At 36.5% G+C, this 19,505-nt stretch overlaps 1 protein-coding gene across 1 annotated transcript; it reads left to right on the top strand.

Moving 5' to 3' along the window:
- The first annotated feature begins 1,265 nt into the window (after positions 1 to 1,265).
- opn6a (opsin 6, group member a) lies at positions 1,266 to 17,679 on the top strand. The gene is made up of 6 exons (XM_007246116.4): positions 1,266 to 1,598; positions 3,807 to 4,012; positions 11,257 to 11,356; positions 14,089 to 14,193; positions 15,901 to 16,124; positions 17,006 to 17,679. The coding sequence occupies exons 1-6, from the start codon at positions 1,472 to 1,474 to the stop codon at positions 17,516 to 17,518; spliced, it is 1,275 nt and encodes a 424-aa protein (XP_007246178.3). The 5' UTR covers positions 1,266 to 1,471; the 3' UTR covers positions 17,519 to 17,679.
- Positions 17,680 to 19,505: the final 1,826 nt, after the last annotated feature.

The following is a 19,505-nucleotide window of genomic DNA, read 5'->3' as shown; positions in this document are numbered from 1 at the left end:
GTCTCCCGTTTTGGCCGGGAAACTACCGTATTTTACTCCTCTTTCCCGCCGTCCTCCCGTATTAGTATTTTCCCGTAAATTTCCCGTATTATACTAAATACAAAAATATATAGGCCACAGGCGACAATGCACTGACCGCTGTGTGTCTCTTAACCAATCGTGGTGCCGGTTCAAGTAGAAAGTCCCGCCTTTCAGGAGAAACAGCCAATCAGCTAGCTGGTTTTGCGGAGCGCAGTTTAGTGTGCGGGAAGCCCCGCCCCTCCCCTCGCTGTGAGTTCAGGCAGCTAGTCGGAGCAGCTGTCGTTAAAACTAATCTGGATATACGGAGATTTTTCTAAAAGAAAGGTAATTAACCATGTAAACTGTGATGAGATTGTTTCTGATAGCTGGTTAAAAAGACTCTTCTCTGAATCAAAACATAAATTAAACCCACTGTGTGTTTAATAAAATACAGCTTGTGACTCAGTTAGCTTAACTTTAGAATTAGCTAGATAGATATTCAGGGTTTGAGAAAAATCTACATATATATATATATATATATATATATATATATATAATGCCCTGCCCTGATGTGCCTGATCAGCCAATAACTATCATTTCCAAACTCTATTAGTTCAGGGCTAGTTTTAGGGTTTGTTAGAATTTGTTTAAATCTCAAGTATTGTGGTAATGTATTATAATGTAATGTAATGTATTATTTAGAAGGGGTAGAAGAGATGGTTGAGCTGGAGAGAGAGAAAATGTGGAGAGGGCTGAAATTAACTGAACTGATCAGGAGTGGACTGAACGATAGAAAGAAGTATTAATGAAAGATTATTAATTGTGTAGGCCCCTTAGGACTATTATTTACTTATGGAATATATCTGATCCATGTCCTTTTTGTAAATTTGTGCACCCTTCAATTTCAATTTTAAATCTATTAAATAAATAATAAAAAAAAAAAAAAAAAAAATATATATATATATATATATATATATATATATTTTTTTTTTTATTTTTTTATTATTTTTTTTTTTTTCCCCCCTCGTTTGGGCTGTTGGGGCGGCGGAAAAAATCCCTTATTTTTAAGTCCAAAACTTGACAGGTATGTGCTGGGTGATGTGTCTCGTTAGTAAACAGTCGCTGGTGATCTGCGGATCTGGCTGGTGTTAATCTTGTCACTGAACTTCCACCTGCTGGGGGGGTTAGCTGGATTACCGAAGCCTCACGTCACCGCCTCGAGCTGCGGGCAGCACCGCGCGGTATTTTAGTGGGGATTTGTGTGTGTGTGTGTGTGTGTGTGTGTGTGTGTGTGTGTGTGTGTGGAGAAGCAGCAGGGAGTCCAGAACGGCTTTGGAGTTTTTTTATCAGCAGCAGCTCGAGGCTCAGCCGCTCTGCGCTCATTCAAGCCTGTGGTGGTCTGAGGTGGAGGTGTGTAGAGGTGTGTGGTGGTCTGTGGTGCAGGTGTGTGTGGTGGTCTCGCGCTGCCAGCATGTCTCTGAGTCCGCCGCAGGTGGGGAACATCCCCTGGAGGAACAACAACTTCAGCCTGACGAGTAAAGACCCTCCACTGTCCGACCAGGGGGAAACCATCATAGGAGTCTACCTGCTGCTGCTGGGTGAGTTTCAGCTCGGTCTCGAGCTTTTCTCTGAGTTAAGATCTTTAAGCTTTGGTTTTAATTTAATGGGAGGTTTCTGGTGGATAATATTTACTAGTTTAAAGGCAGATAGATCTGTGCTCATACAGCCTTTCTGTGTTTTATGTGTGACTGATTTAAGGCAGTAAACAGAAGGTAGCATTACGTTTTATGTACTTTAATAAAATTTACCCGTATTAACTTTAGTTTGGAGCCCTGATACAGTAATGTAGTTTGTATGATTATTTTTTTTCTGGCAGAGAGTTATGGAAATGTGTGTACTGTATCTGTAGAGAAAAGGAGAACCTAATATATGATATGATATGTAGCACCATGCAGGGGTTATGATTTAATATATGGCAAAATATATTGTGAGTCTGTAAGCATGGGGATTTATTGAAATTATTTAAATCAAAATTTTGGAAAACTGTCATAGTATAAAAATATATATTTATGCAATTGGGCAAAAAATACTTTATGCAATCAGAACAGTGAGAACTAATGTCAAGTCCAAGTCAAGACCAGATTATTATTTATTTTATCATATAAAAATAAGAAAATAAACTTGATTCCTGCTACACTAGTGGGAGCTGATGAGTACAACAGTACTAAACTAGCAGTCGGGGCTTAAACACAACACTAAATCCTTACATGTAAACTAATAAATAAATCCCAATAGATTACACTGGATTTAAAATGGGTTCAGCAGAATTGTAAGCTTCTTCTACTCTAACCCAATTCATCCACTCATTTCTACAGTACTGTGTATTTAAGTACATACATCTCTGAAAAAAAATTAGATCACTTCAGTTTTTTTCAATTTATAGGTATACTGTATGTTTGAATACAATTAACATTGTTGTTTTTTTCTATAGAATAAAGACAAAATTTCTCCCAAATTCCAAATAAAAATATTGTCATTTAGAGCATTTATTTGCAGAAAAAAGCTTTCAGACATCAAATAATGCAAAGAAAACAAGTTCATATTCATAAAGTTTGAAGAGTTCAGAATCAGTATTTTTAGTGGAATAACCCTGGTTTTCATGCATCTTGGCATGCTCTTCTCCACCAGTCTTACACACTGCTTTTGAATAACGTTATGCCACTCCTGTTGCAAATATTCAAACACTAAAATTACAATAAAGATAAATAACATTCATTCATATTCAGAAATTCTCTAAAATAGTCTGTAGACTATTATTTATATTAGTATCCCACACCTGGTTTGAAAAATCAGTGTTTAATGCAGCACAGTACTTGTATTTCTCTATATATGTGTATGTTTCTATATATATATTTGTTTGGTTCATTATTCATAGAATATATTCATGTTTACAGAAAGAGGTCTGACTTTTATTTATTTATTTAAATTTAAATCTCATAAAGCACCATGTGTGATTTCGCTGCTGGTTTATCAGGATTTATGCACAGTCTGGAGCAGATTTCAGGGTATCAGCAGGTATCAACACTGTGAGTGTGCGTGTGTGTGAGAGTGAAGGGGTTTTGTTTATTCAGTCCTGTCCTGTGTAATCTGTATGGTGTTTTAGTCACACGATAAAAGCTGAAACAGGGTTTTGCACTCTTAAAAATGTATGAATATGAACTCGTTTTCTTTGCATTATTATTTTTTGTTTTTTCAGTCATTTCTCATTTTCTGCAAATAAATGCTCTAAATGACAATATTTTTATTTGGAATTTGGAATAAATATGTCCATTGTTTATAGAATAAAACAACAATGTTCATTTTTAATTAAACACATACCTATAAATAGCAAAATCAGAGAAACTAAAGTGGTCTCTCTATTTTTTTCAGAGCTGTATATATTGTATTTTAATGCATTATATATCTAATTGGGCTTAAATGTTTTATTAAAAGTCTAATAACTAATTAAACAACTGCTTATGCAATTTGTAACTACTGTAAATTATTCAGAAAGTTATTTAAAAAGTTAGCTTTGTAAATAAATGATTAATTACTGTAAATAATTTGGATACTATTTTAATTGATTCAGGAACTACTATACATATATTATACAAAGTCACACAGCGTAAGGGATAAAGTGTTAAACGCTTAATTTAAAAGAATACAAATAATTACCTATGCTTTACATTTCATACAGCTAGTAAACAATTATAAGGTCTGGTTGTTTTATTTATATATTCTGAATCTTTGTGTTGTTAATTCTGCAGGTTGGCTGTCGTGGTTTGGAAACAGCATTGTGATCTTTGTGCTGTTTAAGCAGAGGGGGTCTCTGCAGCCCACGGATTACCTCACTCTAAACCTGGCCATATCTGACGCCAGTATCTCTGTGTTTGGATACTCACGCGGGATCCTTGAGATCTTTAATGTGTTTCGGGACAACGGCTACCTCATCACTTCTGTCTGGACCTGCCAGGTACGACAGTGTGGGTTAAAGGGGGAAAGTCTCATTTTTTTCTTTTATTTGTACTTGGTTTTGGACTTGAGGTCCACTTATTGTGTTCTGTGGGTGTTCTATTTATTTCTTAGAAGGAATAATCTGAGATACACTACTGTGGGTTAACAGTATGTAAATTGATCATAAAGGGTTACCTCAGGGAACAGCTTGGGAACACATATCTGTTATGAGGTGTTATCTTGTGAGTGAGGATGAACACCAGCCAAAGAGCTCATGGCAACAATGTGTGGGTATTTAAAATTCCTCGCTTCACAGTGTAAGTCTGTACCAGGAATGTGTCAATTAATTAATTAATTAATATGTTTTGTTAGAATTGTCTGTGCCAAATAACATTCACATTCAATGAAGGAATCCACATAGACATATTCCATAGGTCAGTTTAGCATGCTTCAGTCACTAGTTTCTGTCCAATGAAATATTAGTATATACAGCTTTTTAAAAAAAAATAAGAGAACACTTCAGTTTCTGAATCAGTTTCTCTGATTTTGCTATTTATAGGGATATGTTTGAGTAAAATAAACATTGTTGTTTTATTCTTTAAACTACCGACAACATTTCTCCCAAATTCCAAATAAAATATTGATAAAATAACAAAATAACAAAAAAAGATGCAGAATGTTCAGACCTCAAATTATTTTATGCCACTACCTTTTTTGATCATCCATCTCCCTCTTGATTATATCCCAGAGATTTTCAATTTGGTAAAATCAAAGAAACTCGTATTTATTAAGTGGTAGTGCTGTATATGAATGATTTCTGATAAATTGTATTGTTTTGTGAATACGTGAATAAGTGAAGCTAAACTGCAGTAGGCTGAATAGTAGGTGTATATACTGTATGAACTGTAAATATGTTGGTAAAACAGTTCTCCTTAACACAAGCAGTGGAGGTGAGAATCAAAATCATGCTGGAATAAAGTCGTTTTCTCACTGTCTCGTCTGAAGTGGACAGACCAGACAAAGTGCCCTCCTGTTTTGGCTGGATTTGCACAAACATTGTTATTACCTTGAGATAGGTGGCAATCCACAGCTCTGTTAATAGGCCATTAGCACGGCTAGTCTCATTTGAAGAACAAACTGGACGTCCTTTGTGACCCAATGTGTCTTTGAGCCAAAGGACTCTGGGTGTGGTGTTAACAGCCTTAATGCATCCTGGTATCACGTCCCGCTAAAAGCAAAGTGACGCGCGACTCATTTGCGCTCATTGAAAGGTGCAGAATGGGTCTGAGAATAATGACATTTCTATGAATAACCCTGAGATTACAGCTTTAGAGCCGAGTTCTTGCCGGTGGATAGGTAATTTATCAGTACCTCCCTGTGTAATTTCTCATAGTGAATACAGAGTTTTTTTCAAGTACAGAGGACCTGTTATAAAGGGACTAAACAGACATGAAGTGGAAGTCTTTTTTTGAGGTGATTAGACATAAAGTCTAAAAAAGTCAAGTCTTAATAAGACAGTCGCAGAAGGAAACTCAGAATTTTCAGAAACTGTTAAAATAATATCCAAACAAAATAGGACAACAGTGGAAAGCCGTGTAGATATTCAAAACACAAAGCATTCATCTTTGATAGTGAGATTAGAAACAAAATCCAGCCCCATTAATCATATCTGTGTTAGATCTGTAAACATCTACAGATATTTCTGTCTCTTTTTACTGACAAAAAAATCATTGGTCAAGTCAACCTGCTGAAGCTGCTGCTGCTGCTGTTCTCAGAACAATGCACCAACAACATCAGTCCAGACCTCAACATCATTGAATGTGTTTGGAACAATACCTGCAGAAAAACATGGATGCAGTGGCTCCATTCCTTCCCATTGTATATAAATTAAACTAAAATATCCCCCTTGTTGTCGAATTTGGATCCAGATTTGCATAATAGAGACCAGAGTTAGAGACAGACCTGTGTACTCATCTGAGATTTCCCCCTAGACTTTACTGTACGTCTGAGGAAACCAGAAGCAAAGTGCATTTTTCCACCTGATAGTCTAGTGATTGTAATGTTTCAACTCTGGTTAGACGAGACGTTACATTTGGAGAGAGTGCTGGCTGAGACAAAGTACAAAAAATACCAAGTCCAGCACATTTAACTACACTAACACCTCTGGCTAATATCCAATCACTGGTCATTTTTTTATGCCAACATTAGACTTATAGTAAAAAATGCACAATGCACTAATGCAGTTCATCTGACCAACAGCACAACATCACCTGTTTAGTAATAGTATAAATGTAATAATAAGTAATAATAGTTTAAGTGAAAAGCTAATACTTGTTTCCTGATATCTCAACTCATCCAACCAATTCGATTTTTTTGTAATTAAAGTTTTTTATTACACATTTCCTTCATACAATTTACAATAAACACAGGCAAATCAACAGGTAGATAAGGGCATAAGTATATTTGTCAGCATATCTATAGAAGGAACAAAATAGTTAAATAAAATAGTAGTGGAATAGTGGATAAAAAAGTAAATTAAATGAGTCAGAAGAGGATTGGGCAGCCGAAGGGGTGCGATATGCTTGTATTACACTTGTATTAGGTTTTGCCATGCCGTATTTCTAGTTATGCCTTTTACCGACATTCTAGCTAACATATTTTCATAAGAAGCAGTTTCTGTCATTAAATTCAACCATTCTTTTAACTCTGGTATCTTAGTTTCCAATGTTTTAAAATTATTCACATTGTTGTTCATCCAGTTACCCTGCACTTTCAACACCCCTTTCCAGAACAATTGTAACAAAGCACATGCCCATATACAGTGAAAAAAGGTGCCCCTCTCTTTTAGACATCTCAAACAGCAGTCATTGTTTATAAGGCCCGTTCTATATAGTCGGCATGGTGTCCAATAATATCGATGTAATATTTTTTTATTGGGTAAATGTAAATAATCTAGTAAATAATGAGGGTACACTTTTATGTTTGTTTTATGTCTGATGTTTATCAGATGCTGCATTTTTTTGTCTATCCCTTTTTATTCAGCCAGTTGCTCCCAGGAGAGACTCGTCTATCACTTTACTGCATCTACTTTCTTTAACAGTTCCTCTAAATGCAGGCGGTAACTACAAATCATACTGCAACCAGCCAGCAGAGGCATTAGAAAGAGTTATGAAACAGTTATGAAATACTCCCTGAAAACAACGAAAATGATATTTAACAGAGATATTTATCGCTAATTTGCCCTCAAAAGCAGATTAATCTGCTCCAATAGCCACAACAGGTTGTGTCTTCTGGAAGTGAGCGAGAGTGAGTGAGAGAGTGAGGCTGAATTAAAGAGGATTACACAGAGTAATGCTGGCTGAATCACAGGACGTGTGTTGGACAGACAGAGACAGTGGATACGCTTAGACATGACCAGTCAATCTGTCTTTAAGAGTCTTGAGAGGATTCCCGTCTCCTGCCTGCTGATCAGCTTGTTTGATGTTGTTGTTTTACTGTCTGTGTGGAAAAACTGCTTCATTCTTTTAGCGTTAGTTTGGTTTAAAAAAACGTAATATAATAAAGTCAAGACTTGTTCAGTGCCTAAGGTTTGCTTCTTTAGTATAAAACTGGAACTATGAGTCTATCTTAGTTTACATGTAAGGGAAGATTACACAATTTACATAATCCTGCGTTTTATTTGAAGTTTTATTTAAAAATTTCAATTGGAACACCTGCAAAAGTCAGATTGTATACTGTATCTCATTAAGTCAGTTGTACCCACAATACTGTCCAGCTTCTATCTGTGGAAATGTTTTAATGTTGTGCAAGACATGAAAAATGCCATATCTACTGAAATCACTAACAGTGCTAACATTGAACATGAATAGTGTGACATATTGTTACTGGATTTACAATAAAACACCAGTTTTGGTAAACTTCAGCTGTTTTTGAATTGTTTTAAAATTTAAATACATTAAAACAGTTATCGAAAGAAGCTTTTACTACTGTTGATGTGTATTGCAGACACTTTTTGGATTTTGGTAAAAGTAAAAATAAATATATTGTCAGGCTGTTCAGTTTTAGCTTCAATAAAGCATTACGCAGACCAGGCACAGGGAGAATAAGAAAGGTAAAGATTAATTCGGAGCTAGTGAAATTCACACTTAATTTGTATGCAGTGTTACCTACACTTTTAGCACAATGAGATCATTGGTATTTATGATTATATTATCATTATTATTAACACTGGTTCAACTTAGGAACAAAATGTTATTTTTTTTAATTGAAACAAAATGATCTAGGATCATATTTTCACCATTGTTTAAGACATGGCTGTCAAGTTTTGAGATCAGTTTAAAGTAAGAGAGATTGTCGGAAAGGGCTGGGTGGTATGTACTGGCTGGAGACAGTATTACTCAACATGAACTTTCATTATTTTTATGATGCAAGTTTTCATTTGATCAGGAAATACAAAATTAAATTATGACATTTTTAAAATGTTCTGTACTGTAGGCTGCTTATTGAATATGGTGTTCCTGCATCCTTCAGTCTGTGTTGGTCTGCATCTTCTTTTTTGAAACATTATTGGCAGGATCACAAAAATTTAACCAGAATACAACAATGCATGAGATTTCTGTGCATGAGAGATACAAGGTGTAGTTTATGAGCATGTGCACTGCTTAAAATGTGCGTGCTTCACGCCCAGTTCGTGAGACTTGAGAGCCCTGTTATGACTTTTCCACCATCATCAATTCAAAAGGTATAATATTTTCCAAAATGAGTGCAGACCAATGTCAACTTCCAGGCCTGGAGAACTAAAGGCCATTGTTTCCATATTATTTGAACATGTGATATAAATTAATTGAAACTTTTGCTTACTGAACCACCTGCGTTCCCAAGGCTCTGTATCTTTTCCTGATAAATGTGGTAATGGCTTAGGGTGAACTCAATGTACGCTTATGGCCACCACTAGCTAACACAGCTAACAAGTAATGGAGTCTTGAAGCAGCACATTTGTTCACATAGAGAAGACCTAGAGAAGATTGTTGAGATACATAGAATGTGATATTATTGTGATTTTCACAAATTTGACCCACATTATACTAGAGTTGCACGGTGTACCGAAGGTTCGATTCTTTTTCGATACTACGTCATCACAAACGATTCGGTTCTTTAGCGTTCGATGCTTTCGATACTATATAGCCCAGTCACTAGCTTCAAATGAGTCAAATTAGTAGGCGCGATTTGATTCAGTTCATAAGAAAACTGATTCACACCGCAGCAGTCGGTGTGGCAGGATTCAGATAAACTTAGTGTTCTGAACAAATGAATCGATTCACGTGTGAATCGATTCATTTGACTCGCTTGAGCGACACACGCACGCGCAAGCCAGCAGAGCAGCGGCGAGTGTAGAATGGCGACGTCTAAAATAACAGATGTCTCTCGTCCGCGAATTGTGGACAAAACGGGCGCGAGGAGTGAAGTGTGGGCAAATTTTGCTTACATCGCTGATGAAGAAGGGAATCCGACCAACACCACAAACCCAGTTTATAAACGGTGTTATAAGTCTATCCAGTGCAGAGGAGGGAACACCAGCAACCTGGCTACGCATTTAGCAGACAAGCACCCTGATCTCTACAAAGAGCTGAGAAGTCGACAGGTTAGTGGAGTTAGTCAAGATACACTCTGTCTGTAGCTTTACTAAGATTTACTAGCCCTGGCCCGCCGGCGGGCCAGAAATTTATAATATTTAATATCTGGCTGTGTTTATGAATAGTTATAGGTTCAATATAGACACCCAATATGCCATTTTAAAGCTTAGAATCTCGGCTTTTCAGTTATCCAGCCTATTTAGCTGGATCTCCTTTCAGAAAATAAACATTTAGGGCGAAATATGCCTTGCTTCTGAAAATATGAAATCATAATTTTCATATTTCCGTTTCTCGTACGTCCATATTTGATCGAATGCGGACATGTTATACACCATTCGAACCGTCTGTCTCTCCGGATTCGCTCCGTTTTACTGTAGGATGTACGGTTCCTGAATTAGAGCTGAAAGAGCGCGTGTTCAGAGTTAAAAGCTGCTTGTTTTTCGCTGCAGGGTTACCTCAGGTCACTCCCTCCACCCCCTCAACCCCCACCAGCGGCTCCCCCACGCTCTTACCTTCAAAACCAGACTTAAGAGAATCCATCAATCCAGTCTCCTGCAATCCCCAATTATATACAAACAGCGCATGAAATAAACTGAGGCAGAAAAAAAAATAATATCCACTTTATCTCCTTATTAAAAGCGTAATTTTCGAGGCTGCATGTGATAACGCACGTGTGGTTAATCTGCAGTCCAAGGAGAACAAGGTTGACAGAAGACCATGTGGACACACTTGTTTTCCTGGCTAAGAACCTTAAACATGCAAAGAAACTTCCCACAGTGTAGTTTCAGAAAAGAAGAGGTTTTAGTTTTTAGGAAGTGTTTAGATAATTATGTTATAGTTAAGGTTATAATAACGAAACTTGTTTTTTGTTCAAATGTTTCATTTTAGAATAAAAACGTTTGCACCGATTGTTCAGTGTTCAATACAGTCCAATCAAAAATAAACATTTTATGTTCAGATATTTTTATTGTTTTTTTTTTCTTCCAAGTATCGTTTTGGTATCGAGAATCGTGATACTACAGTTGGTATCGGTATCGAAGTCAAAATTTTGGTATCGTGACAACCCTACATTATACAGTGTTCATCAGTACTGTAGAGAGGGTTTTTGCCTCTCCACCAACTTTCCCAGTGACAGATCAATATGATTCGGAAGCTCCTATTTTAGGATACAATTGCTATGCGAGTTTCTTTTAAGACATTTTAAATTGTTAAATGCTAAACACACTTTTCTCCTTTTGTTCTTCTTCCTATTGAAAAGAATAGACACATTTCCCCCACAATTAGCACCAGGCAGTCTCTAAAGTGACTTTCTGAATCAAGCCTTTTAGACGCCACAATTAACAGTTTATGAATCATGTTCCAACAGACGTACACCATTAAGAGCCAAGCGCATTTACTTTTTGTGCATAATTGATTCATCCATTTCAGGAGACAAATTTGACAAGCGGCCACCCCAGCAAACAGCACAAGAAGTGGTTTCTTAACAAACAGGAGCTCTTTAATGTGTCTGAGTTCTCTATGAATGGCTTAATTCTGTATTTGAAATGACTGTAGGCCTACATTTCCTTAGCTGCTAATTGGCTTATTCAGTACTGTTATGTGTCATACTTGTGTTTGGTGTTTTCTCCAGGTTGATGGATTCTTCACGCTGCTCTTTGGTCTGGGCAGCATCAACACGTTAACCGCCATCAGCATTACTCGATACATCAAGGGATGCCACCCGAACAAAGGTGAGGCGAGAGATTAGTGACCTTGGCTTAAATTTAGGAACCTCAGAGCTTCAGCACAAAGCGCTTCTGCAGGCCAGTCATGAATAAGGTCAGTATGTCACAACAGCTAACATCACTGCTGTCATGAGGAGACGTTTTACCTACAAAACATTTATTCCAATATATTACGATATGGTTCATCACTTATTATGAACAAATAAATAAAAAAAAATACAATAAAATTAAATAAAATAAGTAACGCAAGGCTTCCGCTTTTATATGATTGACAAATATTTCACAAAATTTCCAAAATGTAGTATTTTCTCTGCAATGAACAGAAGTTTAAACATCCACATGGGATGATCATACATTTGCTGACTTTGTGCAACAGCTGTGATTGGCTGGGCAGTTTCAGGGGAGCGGAAAATGAGCATTGTGATTGGCTTTTAATATCCTATTAAAAGGGATCAGGTGTCCCATTTCCCCATTTACTACTTCTCCTTCTCTCCTTTTCACCAGGAGGAGTAGAGGAGGAGTAGACAGTTTGAATAAAGGGAATTCTTTGTCACATTTAAATATATCGTTTGATATATTATGAAGTTAGCTTAATGAATGTTATAAAATTATATGAAAACATTGTTACATTTGTAAGATATATTTAACACTGTATAAAAGGTACAAAATGTACTTTGTTAATTGTAATAATTTGTGTTCATTCTGAGTAAATCTTGAGAATATTTTGTTATACAGTGTTGGTATAAAATGTAAACAGCTAAACTAAGTTTAGTTTGATTTTCAGTCATTTTTAATTAAAATACTGCTCATACTGCAGACCGAACCTGCTCCAGGTTAAGCAGGTCAGATCTTGGATTTTGGATCATCAACTGCTCTTGGGTTAATTAAGGCTGAGTCTGACCTCTCAAGTCCTTTAAGCCACTTTTATTCTCTTCCTCGTGACACTTGTAGCAATAGACACGTGAAACCAGATGATAAAAACTCACATTTTAACCCAAACTCTGTGCTGTGGAGGCTTTGTTTTCCATAATTTCTCACAACGAATTGGCTAATCAAAAGCCTGGAAGGATACATCAGTTGTGTCCTTAAAAATCGTAACTGAAATCTGGGCTGCATTTCTCGGTTGGTTGTTGATGAAGCAGCTGAGAAATATAGCCTAATTTGGCTGCAGTCTAAGCTCTGGAACACAGCTACTGATCGGCTGTTTACAGTAAACACTACACTTTCATGAGCACAGAGATTAATCCTGGCTAGATCTAAACCTGGGTTGACAGAAAGTTTGTTAACTGCTTTCGTGGAACGAGTTAATCTGAAACCTAACAAGGTTGAGCTTCACATGGCACTCTCTGTTTCCCTGAGACATTATCACCACCTTAACCCAAGGTTTGGCGGAGAGGTATATAGAGAATTCTGTTTGACAAAATGATACCCAAAGAATTTCATTATTTTTTATATAACATCTATTTTACCATTATAAGCATTACATATAAAACTCAGTTTGTTCACTGAGTGTAATCATGTACATATTGCAATCTTGATATACATTTAACACCAATTTCCTATATATATATATATATATATATATATATATATATATATATATATATATATATTTATCCAGTTTATTATTTCTTGCTTTATTGTATTTTTCTACTTTTCTCTTTATCTTGGCAAGAGGCAAGAAATCATTTTATCCTTACTGTGCAGATGACAATTAAACTTTGTACTGTGTTTTATAGTAAACAAAACCATTAGGTTTGGGTTCCTGTTACCACCAGTATAAAAAACATTGTTCAGTCTATTTCTCTATCAATTAAACATTTCACATCAGATCCATTCTGAATGAATATTGATTTACCCCTTAAAATGCCATCTCCCGTATACAGAATACAGGTGTAGCCATTTTTCTGCAGTAAAATAACTTATTTACATTCTGAAAATTTGAGGGCTTTGAAATCTCCTACAGGACACCTGGAGAAGCTGCCTGTTTTCTCTCTTTTCCACTTAATAATTCCAGATCAGTAACAGGAATCAACCTAAATACCGCACGTTTAAAAATAGACGTAAAAAGTAGACAAGCATAACAAAACTAAAGGTTTGGAGGACATGAACTGTTTAATTTGTATTCAGGAAATTATTGATCTTAAGATGAAGTTCAGGAAAGAGACAGTTTTATGATTTTATTCATTATATTTTGACATATTTACTTAAATATTAAAACTTAGATTTCAATTATGCTCTTCAGTAGTGTTCCTTACCAAGCATGAACGCTCTTTATGTAATGCTTGAATAGAAATCATCAAGATTTAGTGGTGTAATGTGAGGCAGACAGGAATGTTAAGGAATGTGGCGTGTTAAGGAATTTAAATGATTCATTCATTTGTAAACTTTTGAAAGCTGGGAAAAATGGAAAAATATAACATTGTGCTGAAACAACTTAAATTATTTGCTACTTTATATTTTAATGGTCGATTCATCTGGAATACAATGTAAAAGGCTTTTAAAGTAGAGCATGGCTTTATTTATTAATATGCCCTCAATAATTATTAAGGGCCCTTGACAAAAAAACGAAATAAATACAAATGTTTTACTCAAAAGCTTTCTAATTATTGGCACAGAGGCATTCTCACAAATACACTTATTGGTATTTTTGTATATTATTTAATATATATATTTTTAAAAAATCAGTTAAATTAGTAAAAATACTCATTTAATTTGAATGTGTCTTCTGTTCACAGCACACTGCATAACCAATGCCACTATAGCCACCTGTGTGATGTTAATATGGGCTGGAGCTGTGTTCTGGTCTGGATCACCGCTGCTGGGATGGGGAAGTTACACAGGTCAGTATAAATGTCAGTCAGTGTTTTACCAGTGAATATTTAGACTCCCTGATCACTTTATCAGAAACATCTCCATATCCTCCTGAGACACAGACTTTTGCTTAGCGTGTATTTTTTATTTATCCCAGCAATTTGAGATTAGCAGGACCAACCAAGTATAAAAACTAAACTTCGACTTTTTACAGGAACTTGTTTTTGCAAAAAAACAATGTCCTTATATGGGGGCAGTAGTAAAACAATTAAAAAATATCCTTGCCTTTTAGGAACAGAAGGCCCCAACTCTACAGTGAATAAAATGAACTACTTTCAAACATAGAATTAAATAACAATTGTTACCTGGACCATTTATCTGCCTGGACTGGCTGTAAAATCTTCTGAATGGGATTCCTTCTTTTTTTTTAATCAATTGAGTATAATAACTAGTATATAACTAGTTTTTATGGACAGTATCTCTATATGTCTCTATAAAAATTCTAGATATATTATAAATGTAATTTATTATCATGGTGCAGAGAAGCAGAAATTTAATGTCCACTTATGAGGACGTAGGGTCTCAAGAGGTTATAGGACCACTTGTACTGCTTTATAGGAACATTGAGGTTCTTTATATACAGTAAATGTAAAATTACAGACCCATCGGATATCATGAATTATTTATCACCCCTCTGCACCTCATTCATCATGTCAATGATGAAGTTTGATAACCCTAAAATATCCAGCCAAGAGCAGCACTGTGGTCGGAAACTGACCGCTGATGAAGGCAGAGAGAGCAGGGATATTGATTTATAATCCTGTAGGGCTGGCTTTATTCCTAATTTCACTCTCAAGCACAGCAGGAGTGAAATTAAACACCCCAACTTCAGCTTTTCATTAGCGGACAGTTCCTGACCACAGAACTACTCTAGAATACCTCTGGGCTGAAAAAAAAAAACAACCTTTATAAATTGAGTATTAGTGAACGGGCTACAGATACTGAGCATGTTCATGTTCAGGTTTGTGGACACCCCTTTTAAATCATGCATTTAGATTCTTTAAGTTACTCATTCATTACTTTTGGGATGAGATGGTGATGAGAGAGGGTTAAGGGTGATCATTAAACATCCTGACCTCACTAACGCTGTAACTGTTGTATCTGAATGCAATCAAATCCTCACAGCAATGCTCCAATTTACGTAGAAAGTCCTTTCTGGGTAGTAGAGACAGTTACTCCAACAAAAGCAGGATAATTTATCTTTATAATTTATATTTTAGAAAAAAATACCAATATTTCTGTCTGTATAGTGTATTAAATAATGTGAATGGTGTGGATTTGGTGATTTAAAAAATACCTTTTATCAATTTACAAAATTACAATTTGGAGCACTTAACAGGATTAAAGAGGATTTATTAACTGTTTAATACCTCTTTGAATAGAAAAGTGCAGTTGGTTGGTATTGTTTAAACAGTGATGATATCCACAATATACTTACTATAACAAAATGTATCATATAATTTATGTAATATTGTCATGTTGCCCACCTTATATCCCACAGATAAGCCCCAGTTTAAACCCGTCAATTAACATTACATTACATTGAACAGCCTTTAAATTGACTTAAGTTGTATTTGACTGGTCAGAGCGTAACTTATATAAACTATAGGTATATTTAAATTTCCAAAAAAAAAAACAGTTTAGTTAACATAATCTGTCATTCCTCTCTTCTACAGATCGAGGGTATGGTACCTGTGAGATTGACTGGGCAAAAGCAAATTACTCCACTATCCACAAATCCTACATCATCACCATCCTCATCTTCTGCTTCGTCGTCCCTGTGCTGATCATGCTCTTCTCCTACGTGTCCATCATCAACACAGTGAAGAGAGGAAACGCCATGTCCGCAGAGGGAGACCTGACAGATAGACAGAGGAAGATCGAGAGGGACGTTACTATTGTGAGTGCAGTTTATTCCTCTAACATCTTGCTTTTCTGATTAATATGGGGGAAAACAGATTTTACCAATGTATCCATGATAAAACAGGACCTTAAAATACATGTGAAGTTTTAAAGAGTTCAGATAGATTAAATAATTTAGATGTGAAGAATGTCATTCAGAGGGGATTTGTGTAAAACCAGAAAGGAGTATTTTTTTAGTATGAAAATTATTAAACGTTTATAGAGAATGATTTTGCTCAAATGGCCCATATGACCCATTCATTTTGGACTCGCTTTGGAGCACCTTTAGTGTCTGACGAATACAAAAGACAGATTTTCGAATACTGTTCATGCAGCATGCCATTGGCTACCGGAGCCCTGGGAGAGCACAACTGGCCTTGCTCACTCTGGGTGGGAATATGGGGCTCTCTCCCCTCATCACTCCAAAAGGTTGATGTCGATCAGCACAGGGTGTCTGTGAGCTGATGTATCAGAACCGAGTCACTGTGCTTTTCTCTGAGTGCACTGTGATGCTACTTAGCAATGCTGCATCAGCAGCAGTATGCAAAGAGGCGGTGTCTGACTTTACATGTATCGGAGGAGGCATGTGCTAGTCTTCACCCTCCTCGTGTTGGGGCATTACTAGGGGAGTCCTAATGAGTGGGTTGGGTAACTTGTAAATTTTGGAAGAAAATGAGGGGGCATTCTCAGGCAGTAATTCACCTTTAAAGAGGTTTTCTGGGCTTTGTATAGAAATGTACCAAGTTATAATTTTTCAAAGCAGTTCTCAAGTCTACATTTCACATAAGCAAGTCTATTAGAGATGAATTAACAACTGTTTATTCACTCTAACTGCTTTATGATTGATAGTCTTTGACCTGAATGCTCTCTGTATCTCAGGTCTCTATAGTAATCTGCACAGCTTTCATCCTGGCCTGGTCTCCGTATGCTGTAGTCTCCATGTGGTCAGCCTGGGGCTTTCATGTGCCCAACCTGACCAGCATCTTCACCCGCCTGTTCGCCAAGTCAGCCAGCTTCTACAACCCCCTCATCTACTTCGGCCTCAGCTCCAAGTTCCGCAAAGACGTGGGTGTGCTGCTGCCCTGCGCCAGAGAGGGCAAAGAGGGGGTCCGGCTCAAACGCTACAAACACATCAAAGGCAAAGGTGAAGGCCCGCCCCCGGACATCCTGCGCCACAGGCCCAGAGTCGAGGGAGCGGAGAATCGCGCTCCGGCCAGAATAAGCGGTGAAAAGAAGCCTCGATCAGGTGGAGAACCTCCTAACCCTGCTCCCAGCCCTGACTCTGGGGTGGGCAGTCGGCCCCCCAGCCCCCCACCAGCCAATCAGGAGGTGTACTTCATTGAGGTGCCCCAAGAGTCTGAATCTGCAGAGTATCAGTGCGACAGATTGTAGAACATGTTTGTTTTTAATTCATTATTGTATTTATATGAACTGAATGGAACTGAATTACTTGAGACTTAGAGAATTTAAAATATTATTTTTCTATGATATTATTAAATGTGTGAGATTGTGTTTGTAACAGTTAAAATCTGAAAATAAATATTTTAATCCAATTTGACCCCAATTTTCTTCATCCATTTCTTTTGATAGATTAGACTAATAGATAGATGGATGGATGGATGGATGGATACACAGTTTGTTATTTTGTTGGAGTAAGTCACTAGGATTTGTACTAGGTTTTGGAACATTGCTGTGAGGATTTGACTGCATTCAACAAGAAAAGCACTAGTGAGTCCAAACTTTTGGATGATCACACCCAAACCCAAAAACTCCAAAAACATGTTGAATGTAGTACGGTCACCCTCAGTACTGGGGGGCTTTTTACCCCTCTTGCCCACACCTGTCGTTAGGCATGATGCCAAATATGCTCATTTTTATTTGCTCCAGTCAGAGACTCCTATTCTATTAGCAATACTTCTCTAAAGGGTCTACACTGTAAGCTGTCAGTGTGTGCATTTGCACATCTGTGTCAGCAATGGATTTTACCTTAAGTAGCTGAAAAATACACTCATTAGAAGGAGTTTCTACAAACATCTGGACATTTTATATTATAACAATCTTCTGAATGAAATCTTCCGCCTGCTCATCTTTCTTATAAAGTTCATCTAAAGGTGTGATTTAGTCATCACACACTCATTCACACACACAGTCTCTTCCCAGCCTGCGTTCGGACCATTTCCCTTAATGAAAGCAGTCAATGAAGCATCTTTAATGGAGTAAATGAGATTTGAGTCAGTCGATCTGAAGCAGCCACTGAGACGAGAACTGCACTTCCAGCTTTTTCTAATGGACACAACCAATAGATGACGACAGAGCGTGTGGGAGTAAAAACCTTGACATATAGACTTAATGCAAATTAATAATAATAAAAATATGCTCATCATGTTTTATACACAAGACTGAGCCTCATTTAATTTCACCCACTGGGGTGAGTTTCTTAAGATGACCTGAAACAAACTTTAAAGTTTTCTTCAACTTTTAGACTTTTAGAGTTTTTGAGGTGAAGATTTTGAATAATTTAAAAATAAAATTCATCATCATTTTATGGAAATGAAAATTGTCTAAAGGCCCCTTTTTGTGGTAGAAACAACTTCCTGCAGAAGCATGGCCATGGAGCAGGCCAGTGTTTCTCAGTGCTGGTGCTGGAGCACTCATGCCCTGCACATTTATTGCTTATACTTCTCCCAACACACCTGATGCAACTAATATTATATAATATGACATAGTGTATGAGGCATCAGGCAGTTTAAAAAAAAAACATTTCATGCAATAGCTTTTAGTGGTAAAGCTTTTAGTGGCTTTAGACATTTTGGACATCTAATTTCATTCACCAATACTGAGAAATATTCAGACTCTAAGCCCCTGTCCACACGCATAACCTTTTTTTAAAACGCACTGTCTAAAAATGCTTTCATACATGGATATTTTCTAGATAAAATCTGTTTTTATTGTTGATATGCGGACAGAGAAAACTTACTGCTTAATGAGCTTAATGAAAATGATGCTTTAATATGTTATTATTATTTCTGGCGGTATCTCATATAACTCCTTACTCCCTATAAATGTACAGCTCTAGAAATAATTAAGAGAGCACTTCAGTTTCTAAATCAGTTTCTCTGATTTTGCTATTTATAGGTATATGTTTGAGTAAAATTAACATCATTGTTGTATTCTATAAACTACAAACAACATTTCTGTCAAATTCCCCCCAAAAATATTGTGATTTAGAACATTTATTTGCTGAAAATGAGAAATGGCTGAAATAACAAAAAGATGCAGAGCTTTCAGACCTCAAATAATGCAAAGAAAACAAGTTCATATTCATAATTTTTTAAGAGTTCAGAAATCAATACTTGCTGGAATAACCCTGTTTTTTAAT

The sequence above is a fragment of the Astyanax mexicanus genome, chromosome 16, assembly GCF_023375975.1.
Source record: "Astyanax mexicanus isolate ESR-SI-001 chromosome 16, AstMex3_surface, whole genome shotgun sequence".
NCBI classification, from domain to species: domain Eukaryota; kingdom Metazoa; phylum Chordata; class Actinopteri; order Characiformes; family Acestrorhamphidae; genus Astyanax; species Astyanax mexicanus.
This window is presented reverse-complemented; position numbering and strand designations above follow the sequence as displayed.